The sequence below is a fragment of the Lathamus discolor genome, chromosome Z (genome assembly GCF_037157495.1).
Source record: "Lathamus discolor isolate bLatDis1 chromosome Z, bLatDis1.hap1, whole genome shotgun sequence".
NCBI classification, from domain to species: domain Eukaryota; kingdom Metazoa; phylum Chordata; class Aves; order Psittaciformes; family Psittacidae; genus Lathamus; species Lathamus discolor.
In genome coordinates, this window is record NC_088909.1 from 2,755,107 (window position 1) to 2,769,649 (window position 14,543).

General features: G+C 42.1%; 1 protein-coding gene across 2 annotated transcripts in view; it reads left to right on the top strand.

Moving 5' to 3' along the window:
- The window catches only part of GALNS (galactosamine (N-acetyl)-6-sulfatase), a 48,129-nt gene that overhangs the window by 10,528 nt on the left and 23,058 nt on the right, over positions 1 to 14,543 (top strand). For both annotated transcript variants that reach the window (XM_065661675.1, XM_065661676.1), the window contains exons 6-11: positions 14 to 80; positions 197 to 324; positions 1,121 to 1,260; positions 2,757 to 2,860; positions 8,952 to 9,088; positions 11,630 to 11,732. In XM_065661675.1, coding sequence (XP_065517747.1) covers positions 14 to 80; positions 197 to 324; positions 1,121 to 1,260; positions 2,757 to 2,860; positions 8,952 to 9,088; positions 11,630 to 11,732 — 679 coding nt within the window. The remainder of the gene's footprint in view (positions 1 to 13; positions 81 to 196; positions 325 to 1,120; positions 1,261 to 2,756; positions 2,861 to 8,951; positions 9,089 to 11,629; positions 11,733 to 14,543) is intronic.

A 14,543-nucleotide genomic window follows, 5' to 3' on the forward strand; every position in this document is an offset into this window, starting at 1 on the left:
TTTTTATCGTAAGATACTATGAAGATTTCAAAATTGATCTGAAGACGGGTGAAGCCAATTTGACTCAGATCTACCTGCAGGTACTGTCTATTTTAACACTAGTTTTTACGCTACAGTGACTTTATGCTGCTTTTTTTGGAGAGATTTAGATGGCAGAGGATGATTCCATTAAATTCATTTTTATTGCTGTTTACAGGAAGCTCTCGATTTTATTAGCAAACAGCAGGCCAGCCAGCAGCCATTCTTTTTATACTGGGCAATTGATGCTACCCATGCTCCTGTTTATGCCTCCAAACAGTTCCTGGGGAGTAGTCAGAGAGGACTGTAAGTCTTGGGTTTGTGGGTGTTGGTTTTGTTGGGTTTTTTTAAATTAATACTTCACGCTGCAGAAACAGAAAACCTTAGCAATGTTGATCCAACTACGTAGATAATATCTCTAAAGTGTATGTGTATGCTGAAATAGATTAGTGAGGACTGTGCTTGGATTGTTCTTTAATAATTTTGCTATCATCTGAAATGAAGATCATGTGACTAAAATGGGGGAGAAGGGGGAGTCTAAGCTCCTTTGCCAGTTTTGTGAGTAATGAAGTGCTGTATGTGGCACAGATGATTTTTGGAAGGCTTTTGTATGATTAGTGCCTGTTTTAAAAGCCTGTAAATCAGGCCAGCAAGTAGAAAAGCAGGCATGAAAAATGCAATTTACAGGAGGCAAAAAGCTGTTTAGATATTGGGGGCCTTGCTTCTGAGAGTGCAGTTACAAACCAGCATCCATAAGCAAAAGTATGTTATTAGCTTCAAGTCTGTGGCAAAGTGGCTTTGCCTGTATTTGAGAGTTTCATAGGTAAATTTGTATCAGTCACTGGTCTCTGTCCAAGAGTGGCTCACATCTAAACGAATTCTAACTCTTAATACCCAAGAAAGGCTGCTCTCTGGAGGTAAGAGACATGGGGTTTGCAGTGGGAAACTTTATTACAGTACCTGCTGCATAAGAGAACTATTTCTGCAGCAGAGGCATCAATTAGATCGCCTAGAAGCATTGTGGCTGATTGCAGTGTATTATGCTGTGTGACACCTTTCCTCTTTTCCTGCCTGTAATGTTTTGCATCCGTTTTTGACTTAGATATGGGGATGCTGTGCGAGAAATTGATGATAGTGTTGGAAAAATCCTAAAACATCTTCAGAAGCTGGGTATCAGTGAGAACACTTTTGTATTTTTCACCTCTGATAATGGGGCTGCTCTCATTTCAGCTCCTAAACAAGGTGAGTCTCAGATGAACAAGCCTGGGCTGGGGCTGTGAAATCAAGGTTAAAGTCTCTGTGTCTGCAGGAAAACAGACCTGTACTTGGGGTTTTCCTTTATGCAGTTAGGAGAAGTCTCGAAACGCAGAACGTTTATGTTTAGGGTTAGGTTATGTTCATTACTTCTGGTCACTGTTGCAGGAGGTAACCTTGGCTAAATGTACTTTTGGCCTAACTCAATGTGGCTGTTCACATGTGTGCACTTCCACTTTGTGTCACACTGTCAGGGGGTGAATATTCTTCAATTTATTTAGGACCAGGCACAATAACTTCGCAGGGTTCTTACTCTCCATCTGCCAAATGCCTGTTTCAGTTTTCTGAGTAATTACAGAGAGTTGGAGAGTCCCTCCTTCAGCTCACATGAAAAGTATCAAGAAGAAAAACTATAACAGGCCTGTAAGGATGCTGGGGAGGGACTCCAGGGACTGTAGTGATAGGACAAGTGATAACGGGTTCAAACTTAAACAGGGGAAGTTTAGATTGGATATAAAGAAGAAGTTATTTACTGTAAGGGTGGTGAGGCGTTGGAATGGGTTGCCGAAGGAAGTTGTGAATGCTCCATCCCTGGCAGTGTTCAAGACCAGGTTGGACAAAGCCTTTGGTGTCATGGTTTAGTGTGAGTTGTCTCTGCCCATGGCAGGGGGTCTAGAACTAGATGATCTTAAAGTCCTTTCCAACCCTAACCTATGATTCTATGATTCTATTTTTGTTATTCACAAGTCTTCTTTGTTTAAATGATTGTTTCTCTCAGAGTCATTGCATATTGATTTTATGACCCACTCTCTTCTGTTTGGAGGCAAGCTGTCTTGTGGTTATTGGACCACAGAGCAGGGAGTATCCTCAGTTATGATTTCAGCTGAACCACTGTGTTTGACTTGGTGTGACCTGGAGTCAGTTGCAAGCCCTTCCTGTTTGTTCCTCAGCAAGCTTAGCTACAAGGTTGGGTTAAAAACCCAACCATTCCTGCAAAACAGTTGCTATCACTGAGAATGAACGTTCAGGGAATGCACAATTATTTTTCTCTCTCTTGTATCTGCATCTAATACTGCTCTAGTCCTTTACATGGATAATGAAAAAAGAAATACTGTTTTGCCTGAAAGTGTCAGATTTCCTTTAGTTCCAAACAGCAGTTAACATCCTTAAAGGGCAGGGACATGCCAGTGAACTATTTTCTGTTTGTTTGGCTTTTGTTTTTTACCTTTGTTTGGTTGATAGCAAGTTGTGTTTAACTGTCACTTTGTCCCTGTGCTGAAGACGCTCCTAGAATTTCATCACAAACTGATATTTAAAAAAAGAGCCAAACCAAAACAACAACTCCGGACCTGTTGTTTGAAGAAGCATTCAAGCAGAAATGAAGATTCATTTAAAACTAGCCTAGAAGTTTCCTGGTTTAGAGTGTCCCTCTGAAATATGATGTTGGCTTATTGTGGGGCTTATGGCTTCTTTTTTCTCTTTAGGAGGAAGCAATGGTCGTTTTCTGTGTGGCAAACAAACCACCTTTGAAGGCGGCATGAGAGAGCCAGCTATTGCTTGGTGGCCTGGACATATACCTGCAGGAGGGGTGAGTATCCGCTTCTAACAATTCAGATCAGTCTTAAGTGAACTGAAGTGAATGGGGTGGTTCTTGCTGGGTTCAGTGGGCTTGGGTTCAGGCTTTTAACATGCCCGATGTGTCGGTCCAGACACTTGTCTAAATAAGGACCTGAATGCCTCCCCCAGAGAATGATGCCATTCATGTTCATTATTGCTGATTTGCAGCTAGAGTGTCCGTGATCAACATCTGTGAGCACCAATTGGTCTGGTCTGTTTGTCTTCATGATCTGTTTAAACCCTTTACTCTTTTCAACCACAGTATTTTTAGTGGGTTATGTGTTTGAACAACTTGTATAAAGACACGTTGCTAATGTGTCCCCCAGTGCAGAGCAGGAGCGTGTTGCCTGCACACACTGTCTGTGCCCTTAAGTGTCGAGTGCTTTGATACTCAGCTCTTGCTTTAGTGTTTGATAAAAGTTCCACTCATAGAGGTCTAGATACCAGACTACTGCTCTTGCCTGCCTGTACGCAAATTTAGATATGATCACTTCAGAATAATCCTCCAGTGGCACTACCAGCCTCTCTTGTCCCAGTTCTCATTAAAGAAGGATGCAATCAATTCTTCTGCAGGCAGGGTTCACAGTAAATAATACAGATTCCCTCCCCTTTGTGAGCATCTCTCATCCCTGAAGAAAGTGATACTTCATTAGCTGGGCACTGTGCTTAAGACTGCAAACTATTAATAAATAAAACATTTTTCTAAGTTGCATTCCTTTTCAGTGGTTTAATTAAGTCAGGATAATAATAATTTATCACTTCCATTTAGGAGGAAGCCATCAGATAGCTTAGATCTACATCTGAGGGCAGGAGGGTAGTTTGGTTTCATAATTTTTAAAGGGTTCACAAAACCTACCAGGGATGTTTTATTCTTTTTTTAATTTGAAATGAAAACAATCTTTTTGTTTAAATTTAAACATTTCCATAAAGCCTTTGGAAGCCAAGTACAACAGCCTTGGGCTAGCATATGAGAACATGAAACTGAAGCTGACTGTTTTGTTTTCCTTGTCCAAACTAAATAATGTGCTAAAAGTAAACATGCATTATAAATGGAGACAAGTAAATACCAAATTTAAAAATTCTTTCCATTGTAGTAACTCTGAGGATAATGAAGAACATGTGTAAAGAAATAATTTTTCTTATTTTCTGTTTTCTGGTTTTGAACTGTAACTGGCTGGTACCCCTCTCCCAGGTAGTCTTTTGCATGTAGCACAGTGGTGAAGCTTTATGTGGTGCAAAATGTTCTCGGTAGCCTGGTGTGATGCTTGGCTTCCTGCTTGAGGCCACAGTTGGAGCTGCTGTTTTAATTCCTGTGAACAGTCATTTCTGTGTAGAGTAAATGTGTTTGCATAGGTGGGTGGACTGTCCTACTCTGTGCTATCGTGAGCCCATGCATGCTCAACGAGCTGGAGAGTGCGCTTCAGGTTTATCAGGACAGGTATGCACCCAAAAGTCCCCACTCCACCACTGGTATCATCATCCTTGGCACTTAAGCACAAGCTAACTTTAAATCTATCCTACCCTGGGCTCCAGTTCACAATACTGCCTGCCAAACGTCTGCATGTGCAGGTGTTATGCTCCCAGATGCCCTCTTGGGCTCCACTGAGGTACCTTGAGAAGCCTGTTCAGAACTCTGTCCACAGGATGTGCTGCTTGGCTCCAAGATAGATCCCGTATGATGCTACTAATAAGTAAATACATGATAGCTACTTATATGTCTTTTCTGCTTTGTATTCTTGCCATCGAGGCTCCAGCGCTGGTACACACAGCAGCACTGACCACAGGTGAGACGTTTGGCAATGCTTCTGTGTAATATAGCGCACACTGTGTTGGTCTGTAGGGTGTTTGTAGTTACTGCTTCATAATTGCCTCTTTCACTGACATAGTAAGTGAAGAAATGTGTGTCTGCTAGTTCATTTTTGGCTTTTTTTCCTGTGTCTTACACAGTCTGCAGCTTCAGCATCTTCCTGACTGCAAGTTTAAACCAGTCAGCCTAAGGCCTGAGTAGCCAAAGTAGCTGTAAAATGTGGGTAAACCTGCTTCAGAGTCTCTCAATGCTCTTTCTTGTCAAAAGACTTGAAGGAGAGAAAGGCTTGGGAGCCCTGAACCTAGGTGGAAGCAGAAAGCTTCTCAGGAGTGCCAAGCACAAAGCTGAAGGGTCAACTCCTCCTTCCTGTGCTGTGGTTGCTCCCAGTGCAGTGGTTGTTCTTTTTCATCCATGGACCTTTTGAGAGCAGGCAGAGGGCCAGCGACCATTTCAGCTGGCACAGCTGCAGCCAGAAAAAGAAGGCTTCTGTCTCTGGCCACTGAAATCCAGTTATTGGGTGGGAGGCTTATTCTGCTGATGGGATCTGGCAGTTTATTAATAATCTCATTGATATATAGGGTTGAAGTTTTTTGTTTCTATTAAAGAGTACATTTGTCTGCTTAAATAAGGGAGTAGCTTTTTATTTAGACAAAGAAGTTAGGTGGCAGGATTGTGAACACTTGACAGGATATCGATAGAGGTTGGGATAATTGGTGCAGTTGGCAGATTTGCAGGTTTTTTGGAGGAGAGGGATGCCTCAGGAGTGCGTGTTGCTCTTGGCATCAACATTCAGTAAATTCTGGTCCCCCGTCAGGAATATTTATTCACACACAAACAGCCTTTCTGCAGTTTCCTCCTCAGCTATGTTTTCCAGGTGAGTTCACAACAAATCAGCATTTCAAAATTCCCCACATCACATCTGCCTTCTGGAAGGATCCAGCTGGAAAAAAAACCCCATCATATTCTGTTGGTATTTGAATCCTCCTCCTCTCTTCCCTCACCCTCCTCCCCTTCCTCTCTCGTGCCTGCTTCCTGAAGGAGAAAAGAACATATCAACCCAAAGACAGCATTGCAACCTTTTCTTCACTATCTCCCATGGGGCGCAAATTGAAATTGAATTAGACAGGGATATCAGGTCTGCTCGCTGTGATAACTGTAAAAGGATTTTATTTAAAAACACCCTGACATTTGTTCACCCAGTTTCAAATATTTAGCTCTCCTCCTTTCCATTCCTGGCGGGGGCGACTTTATTAATTGTCGCCTTTGATTCAGAGTTAAAGCTTGGAAGCACTGATAACAGCGGCGGTGACTATTTCTTCTAGCGACGTGGCCCACAGCAAAAGGATTTCATTTTCTTAAAGACGTTATGTGTATACTGAGAGTTTATTAAAAAGGAGGGAAAGGAAGGAGGGGGGGGAAAATCCGTTCTTCCGTGTGTAATACCAGCTGTTTCTCACTGATACGAGCAATATCTGATCTCACTCTTTTTTATATATTATTTATTTTCTCTGGGCTGTTGCCCTCTCTGGATTTTTCTTTTTCTTTTCTTAAAAAAAAAAATGGGAAGGCAACTAGAATGAAAGAGCACTGTTGACAGGAGAAAATGGTAATTTTTTTTTTATTTTTCTCTGAAAAATACTTCAAAGTTTTATATAAATATTAACCTTTTTTTTTTTTTTTTTTTCCCCTCCCCTTCTTCAATATGGTGCTGCAGAGCACAGATAAATCCAAGTGGCTGTGGCATGGGCATTTAATTTCCTTAAGAAGTTTTTTCTGCTTCATGGAAAAATGTTGTCTGAGACCAGAAACGTAATTGGATGATTAAAGAGAGTCATCTACATCTGGTTATGGTTAATAAGGGCCAGTACAAGAAGACCATGGTGGCCCCACAGGATTGTCACAGTGCAGTGTATAAATTGGGTGATATTAGAGGCACGAGTCTCGGGTCAGCGATTGCCTCTTGCTGCCTGTTATCAAAAGATTGAGGCGAGGGAATGGAGTGATAACAAGAAAAGTGCCTTTTGGACTTGCCTTATAAATGTGAGAGGTCTAATTACAAAAAAATCTCTGTTTGCTCGCCTGCTCCTGACGTAGCAGTTGTCAGGGAGCAGGCATGTGCCAGATCTCCTCTTTATTAGATTTCCAGCTCTGCATATGGTGTTCTGCTGACCCCACAGCTCTCCTAAGGCATGTTCTGGGTGAATTAGCTGGCAGATGAGCCTACGAGGGACTGAGCATCTTTCCTGAGATGCTGAGCACTTGTAATCCCCTCTGACTTCAGAGGGAATACAGCATTCCCCATGCCCATGGCTGATGAAGCTATCCTGCTCTGTAAGGAATAAGCTGATGGTTTGGGACACTGGTTTTTAGTATGTCCTTTCTGAGTGCACACCCAGGAACAAGAGAAGAGCCGATGCAAGAGAATGGTCCAAGGAACATATAGCACTGTCCCACAACTAATCCCATAGGTGACACATCCACCTTTGCTTCTTCCCAGTGGTCCACATTTGCCAAACAGCCCCAGCAAGAAGCAGGGTTACCCTTTGGATGCCTTAGTTGTTTCCTTCTTCACAGCAGTGTATCAGAAGATTCCCATCCTCTTCTCAATGCAGAGACAGAAATTCACCTATACATCTCCTTTCTGGGGGAGATTTGTGAGCTCATGTCTATCTGTTGCTGCCTCCAAGAACAGGCTGAGCACAGCCTCTTTCAGGCTGCCAGCTGCATCAGTGTCCACAAATAAGGTTTAACTTCAAATGTCTGAGACCTCCTGGACCTTGGTCAACTGATCCAACTGCTTTCCTGGGCAAGGTCAGGTTTCCTCTTGTGCTTTTAGAGCTGAAGTATTCTTGCATGCAGCCTTAATATTATGTGTTCCTGCCAACACCTTTTGATGAATGGGAGCCATTAAAATTTGAAATTACTGTAATCAAGGAATGGGATATTGTAATGTTAAACTCGTAATTAGTCTCTTGTATATTGCTTTCTCCAGTTTCTTTTTTAAAAGAAAACCCAACTTGTTAATTCCTCCTTTGTGTTCACTTTTTTCCATCCCAGCCTCTCAATAAAAGGCTTAATGTCCCAGCAAAAATAGCTTTTTCCCTTTAGTTTTCTCTCTCTAGAGCTAGCATCTCATAAAAATTAATTTATCATGTTATCATTTGTTGTCGTATTTAAATAATTAGTGTCAGCTGACAGGCTGGGGGTCTGTTTGTGACTAGAAAGAGGATTCAGAGATAAAAAGTCTTTGATAGTCCCAGTATGGTAATGTTCACACTGACATTCGCAAGGCTGCTGCTACAACTTGGATTTCAGTCAGAACGTGCTTCTGTACTTACAGATGTAGGCTTGTATCAGATGGCTTCTTGTTTCTGAACAAGTGCTAAAGCTGAAAAGGCTCTTCTCGTGTTGCGTCTTGTGCTGGTGCATCCTGGTGCAAAACAGCTTTGCTCTTGATTTGAATGTGTCTGCTTTAATTTGGTGTGTCACCGGCTAATTAAACATCCTACAACAGATAACCGTAGCATGCCACAAGAAGGGTGGGAGCAAGGATTCAGAAGGAATCGGAACAGAATTTTTAGGTTTTTAAGATATAAATAATTAAGACCAGAGAGATGAATATGGCTTCCAATTAAGGGGAAGGGGAAAAAAAAAACCAAACAAGGGGAGGAAAAAAAGCTTGCACATCTCCATTGGAGCCAAACCCAGATGTTTTTCTCCCTTATTAAAATATATTCTAAAAATACCACAACTTTACAGTTCTTGAATTGTTGGAAATGGTTTGCAGATGAAGTCATCGGGCTCTTTTTGTTATTATCCATCTATCCCTATGCTTTCTGGGAACTCTCTCAGAGTATTCTGGACTCCAGAGGTGACCTGAAGAGGGAACAAATCAAGGACTTTTTCTTGGTTTAAGTGCCGATTTTTTCAATCTACAAATGAGATGGAATTTGCTACATTTAAGTTGAACTCTGTTAAAACATGCTCCTGTAAAAAGTGAAAAGAAAGAAAGGGAAAATAGTAATCAATGCAAATGCTCCCTTGTAAGAGGAAAAATGTGGATAATCTCCTTTCCTTTATTATTTTAATAGGGGGTTTGCTGGTGACTGCAGTGCTGTAAAGGGAGATATCCTCAAAAGATGTTCAGCAGAGGAGGCTCAGGAAGCAAGCCTTGTGTTTTGGTGGAAACCAGCCTCTTTCGCTTTGGCTTTTCCTGAAGGTTGTGTTGCAAATGTGTCTCTGTTTTTTTTTTCAGGTCAGTCATCAGCTGGGCAATGTGATGGATCTGTTCACCACCAGCCTCTCCCTGGCGGGACTGCAGCCTCCCAGTGACAGACAGATTGACGGCATCGACCTTTTACCTGCCATCTTGCAGGGCAAGCTAATTGACAGGTTCGTTATGAGCTCTGACCCTTGCATCCTGTCTGAAGCGATGCCAGATTTGTTTGTGTGGAGTTTTCTACAGAAATATTTTATAAACAGAACTGATTCATCTTTGCTCCTGCTCCATGAGGTGGGGGAGCACCAGAGCTTTGTGCTGTGTGCGGGTGGAGTGAGCAGAGGTGGGATTTCCTGACATGTGGCATGTTGCCATACAGCGGAGTCTGGGGACAGGTGAAAACGTCAGGGGGTTAGCAGGGATCTCTGCCACAACATATGGCAATAGGGGAGATAAAAGCCTGAGAACTGTAGCCTGGGTAGGGGAGAATGCATTATTTATACTGGAAAAACATGCAAGAGTACGCTGCATCTTTGTAGTCCCTGCTTGAGCGAGGCTGTGGTGATGTGGAAGCCCTCCTTCTCCCAGGGTTCTGTTTCTGTGAATGCTTTTGCAAGCATAGATTCGGGTTAAAGATCTGGGATCTTTATGAGCACAGAGGAGTGCTGTCAGCTGTTGGGTACAGGCGCTGAGATCTGACAGCAAACATCCTCAGTGCTCTTGTTGGAAGGGTCGGAGGTCAAGAGAGGTCTTGTACTTGTGATTTTGAAGAGGAATTTGGCAGCCTGTGAAGTCTGAATACAATCATATTCTTTGCCTGTGACATAGCAAGGAAACATATGCGTGGAAAACATACTTGAGTTCTTTCCTCTGTTGGGTGTGAGCCATTGTTCCATAAAATTGCTTTTGTGCCTGTCAGGCAAGAAGCATGCCTACAATGTTACCTGAGAGCTTAGCCAGGGGCTGCCATGAGGCGTTGCAGGTTTCTCAAACACAGCCTATCCCATCTTTACTTCTGAAAGTTTGTTGAACTTCTCTGTTTTAAAAGAGAAATTCATTGCAGTCACCAGCCCCTTGGAACTGGTGCTGTTTGTGTCCCTCAGGGCACAGCAGGGGTTTTCATTCCCCACCCTCTCAAGACCTGACCAGGTCACGGTTCCTACAGCCCGCAACAACTTTCCAGGAGATGCAGTTGTGTTCTTTTCATTTTAAAAAGGAAAAATGGAATAGGGGAAAAAAAGTAATCGGTAATAGCCAAACTTTGAGTACAAGCCATAACCCTCTTTCAAAGATGGGAAGATATAGTTCTTTTTGATTGAAACCATAACCTTACACCTTCAATCAAAAACACTTGTCAAATAGTGAGGTTTTATGGCAAGGAAAAAGGAGGCTGTCATGCTTTGTGGCGTATGTGTTTGGGCTTTTGTTAATGGGGCTGCTCTAGATCAGGTTGTGCACTCTGGCAGATCTCACAAGCTGCCTTTATTTCATGGAATTTCAGGTGCATTAAGGATGCAGGAGTGAGCAGTTTCCCCTTTGTTCACAGGCAGCTCCTGGTGACAAAGGAGAAAGGCTCATCATTTGTGCAAGGAACCTGCAGGGGAAGCTACAGTTTTAAAACAGAAGACATCTAAGGCTACTCCTGTCATTCAGATGTGAATATTTTAATCTGATCTTGTGTTTAGGGACTATTTTTTCAAGGTAGTATCACCAGAGTGAGTACTTTTTGCCAACTGGCATCTCTGAATGAAAGAAAGGTGTATGTACCCTACAGACAGTGATAAACAGCTTCACCATCTCTTCCTGTCAGCAGTCTGAAACAACTGGAGAGAAGCACTGACTAAGTCTGATGTCCTTTGGTGATGAGCTTCACCTGCAAATCAAACCCCTCTCCTGCAGATAGCCCCTTTCAGTAAAACTTCATACTGTTCCCCCCAAAAAAACAAGAGCACATTACTGGGGAGCCAGACAGGGACATTGCTGGGATGCCCAGGGAAAGGGTAGTGCACATATTCAGGTGCAGACCAAATGCTCGGAGTGAGTTGCATTTCTTAAATGTATTTTTGATTAGGAAAACCTCCGGGAAAAAGTTAGAGTTTTGACTGGTATGTTTAGATGTGCAAAGGGAGGTTTGGGCAGGGGATGGAAATGGACAAGAGTTAAAAATAAAGCGTGTCTGGCTGCCAGGTTTTTCTATATGGATTTTTTCTGAGATGTCATCCAGAACAGGCCAGCATCTGGTGTCCTCCCTGGCCACCCTCTCCACATGACACTAACAGCACATAGCTTGGTGCTGTGTAAGGAGGAGACTGAGCATCACAGCGTCTGTGAATCCCTGTTTCTCTCTGGCACACACACACGCTGCTCCTGAGACATTTGGTGTTTAAATCGGCACGCTCTATAGGAAATAACAGGGTCTGATAGTTCAAGGATTAACAATCACTGGCAGCCAAGCTGTATAATGTTTCATTCTTGCACTGTGTGAGCTCTCAACTTGATGAACACTCTAAGAAATGTTAATTGAAAACCTTGCAGAGGAGACTATTAGGAGGCAGCCTGTTTCTGACTGATAGCCGGAGCGGAAGTCAGACGCCATTAAAGTGTTTGTCTGCCTTATCACCGAGGCTGCTGTGGCACTGGTGTTTCTCATGCAGCTCTGCTCTCCTTCTCAGGCCCATATTCTATTTTCTCAGGCCCTTATTCTATTTTTTCAGGCCTATATTCTATTATCGTGGCAACGAGATGATGGCAGTGAGAGTTGGGCTTTACAAGGCTCACTACTGGACCTGGAGCAACTCCTGGGAGGAGTATAGCAAGGTAACAGGACAAAGACCTGCACCCTGGTCTCATTGGTTCTCCTGGGGAGAAATAACCCTTTAAGGCACAATTTTACATTGGGAAATGTCACTGTGCACTTGCAAGCCAGGCTTTTATTCACAGCCTCTTAAGAGCTACCATGTTTGCTACAAAATCTAAGGAGACTGATGTCATAGCACCCCTCTGTCGAAATCAGAGACAAGCAAAGGAAGACGAGCAAAGCCTGAGTTGTTCAGAGGGGTGGTCCCTTTTATCAGCACTTAATGCCCCTTAATATTAAGCTGCTTTCCCTGCTGAATCCCGAGCTTTTGTATGTGCCCTTACAAAGTTTGGAGTCCAGTGTTGAACTGATCATGTATCTCACCATTTCTAGTATAAAAGGCCTAGTGCTCTGAACTGTTTAAATGGAATAGGAGTGGTTTTGCTGGTTTTCTGTCCTGAAAGGGAAAAGGAAAGCCGCAGGAACCACACAGTGGAAAGAACAGCAGTTGTTGAAAACAGTGGAGTACATGTGTTTAATCTGTTATCAGCACCTTTGCAAACCCATATCACACTATAAGATGTTTTACAGTTTATTTGCTGAATAGGCACAGCTTTTGTAATTTCCTGGCTGATCTTCTCACAATTGGATGCTAAGCACTGTTATTTTTCTTCTTTTGTATCCTTCTTGCCTCAGACTTGGGTACTGAACTCTGGGGCATTCCTTGAATGGCAGGTTCACACATGTGCCTTGCTGATTATACCTTTAGACATGAACTAAATGCATTATGGCACAGCTCTCAGCGATTTTGACAGCCGGCTGGTATTGGGGAGGGATTGTTTGTATGATTTATTTTTTTTATGTCTTTGTTTTTTTTGTTTTTTTTTTAACTTGTGGTGGGTCCTCAAGGCATCACAGGTGCAGAAGTAAGTGCTGATGACATTTGTGGATATAAAAGTGCATGGTTTCTTTCACTGGGATGTCCTGAGGGTAGAAGGAAACATCAGCTCCAAGGGAGTCATTTACATTCAGGGCTGTAAATATGTGCATTTGTTTTTTTAAGACTGAAATGCTGTAGGAGTCAAAGTTTCTGTTTTACATGGAGTAAGAAGGAAAGTTGGCTCTAGAAATGCATCACGCACTCTGTCTCAATGCTAATTTTACGCAGCTAACATGAGATAATGTATTTGTCTAGGTTAGTATGTGAGTAAAACCCATATATCACATGTGGCACGGCATGGAGGATTTTCCCTCTGTGCAAGAGACTGGGAGCTTGTGTACGTGTGTATAGGTGCATGGATGGGCTCAGAGGCATGCGTTTACCATGTGCATGGGAGATAATGTCACACATGAATAACTGTTCTCCATTGGAATACAAGCACATACACACGCTTACATACCTAGCTGGGAAATAAATAAATGTCTATGCTGATCTAAACTTATTTGTACATGTCTGAATATGTGTGTAACCATGATAATAGAATCAGAATGGGGACCAGTTACTCATTTCAAAGGCTTTCCTACTGTGAGCAATGGCAGTTGTGCAATTAAGGAATATTTATTTCTTTCTAAGTCTTTGTTTAACTACTGTCTGATAAAAGTCAGCAATTATACTGTACATTAGAGACATGATTAAAAATTCACTTGCTTTCCTGCAGCTTGTATCACATGTGGTTGATGTGGGTAAAATTGGAGCACATTACTGGACTGACTAGCCATTAACAACATGCAGAGGAAGCCGAGGCTAAAATTTGCTCCAACTCTCCTCATGTCCTTGAGCCATTAATTACAAGCCTTGCAAGTTTAAAAATAGAAATAAATCAGAATGCAGAACAGTTCCACAGTTCTGAGTCCTGTTTTAGGAGTTTTGTAATCTCACAATACAGTCGCCTCTTTCAGTGACTGGTGTGCTCAGCTGTATTGATATTGGACTACAGTCGCCCTGCCAGAATCCAAAAGGCCAATTTGTTTGCTAATTTCATTTGAAAAACATATTTATTTAAATTCATGCATGTCTGTGGCATTAGGAATTCTGACTGTTGGCAGGTTTGCTTTTCAATAACTTTGATTTCTGATCCCAGTAGAACTGCAGCTAATGAGGCCTTGTTAATTGTATTATGTTTAGCATGAGTCCTCACCTTATTGTGAATCCAGCGTGATGATTTATTAAACTTTCAAATATAAAACTCTCTATGCCTGAAGGCCTGAACTCAGACCTGGAATAAGCAAATGTATCTCGTTGGCATGGCATCCATTTGAAAGAGATCTGAAGTTGGCCTGATGTGTCAAAACAGCTGCCTGCCAATTTTTAAGAGGTTTGTTTTATGGGTAGTTGAGTATCTCACTATTTTGACAGATACATGGCATGTTTTAGCCAAAACTCCTTTCGCTTCCAAAATTCCCTTGTTAATTGGCAGTGTGGGAAATCATTGATAAAGAAATCTTGCTGTGTTTTTAATTTGCACTCTGTGCATTTCTGTTTGACTTTAGATGAAATTATACCATTAAAGCAGACAGGACCACATTTTCATGCTGATACTGGAAAATGTGAAATTGGTGCTTGTCCTGGGTCTGGTTAAGACTACCAGTGTCTTTCAGAATTAGCTAGAAAAAACTGGGTGCAATTTTGGCCTTTAAACTGGAATACTATGTATGTGTTTAAAGGCAGCATAAGTTAGTTAAGTAATAAAATATGTATACACGAATAAAAATGTACCAGAGAGACACAGCTTACAGAAAGCAAAGCCTAGGAAAGCAGAACAGGGATATGAATGCTTCTCTCCATATGGCACTTGGAATATCTGGAAATATCCCATGCCAGCAGTAAACAG